The sequence below is a fragment of the Penaeus vannamei genome, chromosome 38, assembly GCF_042767895.1.
Source record: "Penaeus vannamei isolate JL-2024 chromosome 38, ASM4276789v1, whole genome shotgun sequence".
Taxonomy (NCBI): Eukaryota; Metazoa; Arthropoda; class Malacostraca; order Decapoda; family Penaeidae; genus Penaeus; species Penaeus vannamei.
The window spans coordinates 8,108,940-8,111,439 of NC_091586.1; the positions used below are offsets into that span (position 1 = coordinate 8,108,940).

Consider the following 2,500-nt stretch of genomic DNA (forward strand, 5'->3'; position numbering starts at 1 on the left):
GACAAGAGAAGATCATGCGAAATATAAGGAGAAAGGCAAAGACGAGAAGAATGTTCGAAGATGGAAGAAGGAAGAGAGAACTGAGGATTTGTGATAAACAAAATGTAGGAAAAAGAAGAGCAAGGGAGGCAAAGAAGACGAGGAGATGGAGGAATGAGAAGATGTGGAAAAGAAGAAGAGGAAGACGTCAAAAAGAGGGAAAAGAAGCGAAAAAGCAATAAGTAAAGTAAATAGGAAGAGGAGAACGAGGGCGAGGAAGAGGAGGAGGTAATGGAAGGAAGTTTCCAGACGCCTAAAGTTAACTATCTTTGGCAACAATTCATCGAAGTTGCGTGGTGGAAAACCCGATGAATACTTTAATGCCATGATTTTATGTTGTTGTTGTTGTTGTAGTTATTGCTGTTTGTACACCGATTTGTGAATTAGATTTCACGAAATGATTTGGTGCGTACACGTTATAAAACATAAAACATAATAATAGATAAAATTATATATATATATATATATATATATATATATATATATATATATATGTATATATATCATGGAGGACACGTTATAAAACACAAACCATAATAATAGATAAAATTATATATATATATATATATATATATATATATATATATATATATATATATATATATAATTTTATCTATTATTATGGTTTGTATATATATATATATATATATATATATATATATATATATATATATATATATATATACATATATATATATATATATATATACATATATATATATATATATATATATATATATATATATATAATGGAAGACAGAGTCAAGAGAGGGATCTTCACCAAGTAAAGCTAAGAAATAAAATAGAGTTTTACCCACATGACTATATTGACCCTAGAATAAACAAAAAAAAAAAAAAAAAAAAAAAAAAAAAAAAAAAAAAAAAAAAAAAACAAGGAGCACCACAGTTCCTCCTCCTTGAAGCCAGACTAAAACCCACCGCCGGGGACGCAGCATTTGCAGTTGTCGCTGCCACACACGCCGGGGATGGAAGTCTCGTCACTCTTACAGGATGAATCGCAACGGCCGTTATACATGGAGCATTTGGGTGTGTTCCAGCCGCATTTATCCTCTGGGATGACAAGGGAGAAAGGTGTTGAGAAAATGCGCTTTTTTATGAATGGTGGGAATGTTAAAAGTGGAGATGGAGAGGAGGGGAATAAAGCCATTTTCTCTGTACAGATGTGCATCTGTGAGTATGTGAGAGAGAGAGAGAGAGAAAGTGAGTGAGTGTGTAAGTGTGTGTGTGTGTGTGTGTGTGTGTGTGTGTGTGTGTGTGTGTGTGTGTGTGTGTGTGTGTGTGTGTGTGTGCGCGCGCGTGCGTGTGCGTGCGTGTGTGTGTGCGCTTGTCTATCACAATATCTAGATGAAAGCAAATATGGAATATACAATAGACATATAAATGCTATAGAAGAATATACAGACTGCATACCAACTCTACATCATACTGTTACATAGTCGTTTCTACAGTGCAAACGCAAGCACAGTGACTTACTCGGAATGCAGCAAGTGCAGTCTTTTCCAGAACAGAACTTGCGGACGGCCTTGCCCCGGCACTGCTCCTTCTCGGGTATGCAGATGCCACCCTTCCTCTTGCACTTGCGCGTGGTCTCGCAGCCGCAGCACTGGCACCCCGCCTGGCACTGACTCACCCACAGCTCACTGTTCGAGCACTGCTTCTTGCAAGACCCGTCGTAGGAGTTGCGGCAGTTGTCGTCTTTCTGCTGCGTGCAGTCTGAGGGCGAGGAAAGCGAGGGAGCAGGAGGAGGAAGAGAAGGATTTAGTCGAGAAGGAGGATAAAGGAGAGAAGGATGTAAAAATGAGGGGAGTTAGGATTCAGTTAAGAAGAAGAGTGTTAAATACGATGAGAAAGAGAAGGAAAAGGATGTTGAATGGCGAGGAGGAACGGGAAGAAGTTATGCAGGATAAATAACTTTTTCATGGAAGAACAAAGTGTTTACCATTTTCCAAAAAGTCAAACTGCGGTAAACTTTACATTATTGACTCAGTAGATAACATATTTTTCCTATTGCGATTACAGGAAGAATGGATTAATGTACTGATAAACATTATAACTACGTTAATAACATGCAGAAACCGAATAGTGCAACATGTCGATACATCAATTCAAAAGGAAAAATACATGAATACAATAGGCAGTGTTCAGTGAACCAAAAACACGAATTCAAGACTAGAATTCTAGAAGAAAATGAACTAAATTAAATAAAAATAACAATAGTATAAATAAAAGCAATGATAATAATGATAAAAGAAAACATTTACCAGAATACAGTAATCCGAATTCCGGTATGAGCAGTGATAAAACAGTAACAATAAAGATGATAATAGTGATGATGATAATGGTGATAGTAGGAGTAGTAGTAGCAGTAATAACGGTAATGACAATAATAATAATGGTAACATTGATGGTAATAATGATAATGATAGTGATAACAATAATG

The 2,500-nt window shown here is 36.2% G+C and overlaps 1 protein-coding gene across 1 annotated transcript in view; it reads right to left on the reverse strand.

Moving 5' to 3' along the window:
- Positions 1-2,500, reverse strand: part of LOC113819067 (multiple epidermal growth factor-like domains protein 10) — a 12,328-nt gene that overhangs the window by 1,852 nt on the left and 7,976 nt on the right. Inside the window, exons 10-11 of the mRNA XM_070116057.1 lie at positions 1,534-1,773; positions 979-1,110 (exon numbers count right to left, since the gene is read on the reverse strand). Coding sequence (XP_069972158.1) covers positions 979-1,110; positions 1,534-1,773 — 372 coding nt within the window. The remainder of the gene's footprint in view (positions 1-978; positions 1,111-1,533; positions 1,774-2,500) is intronic.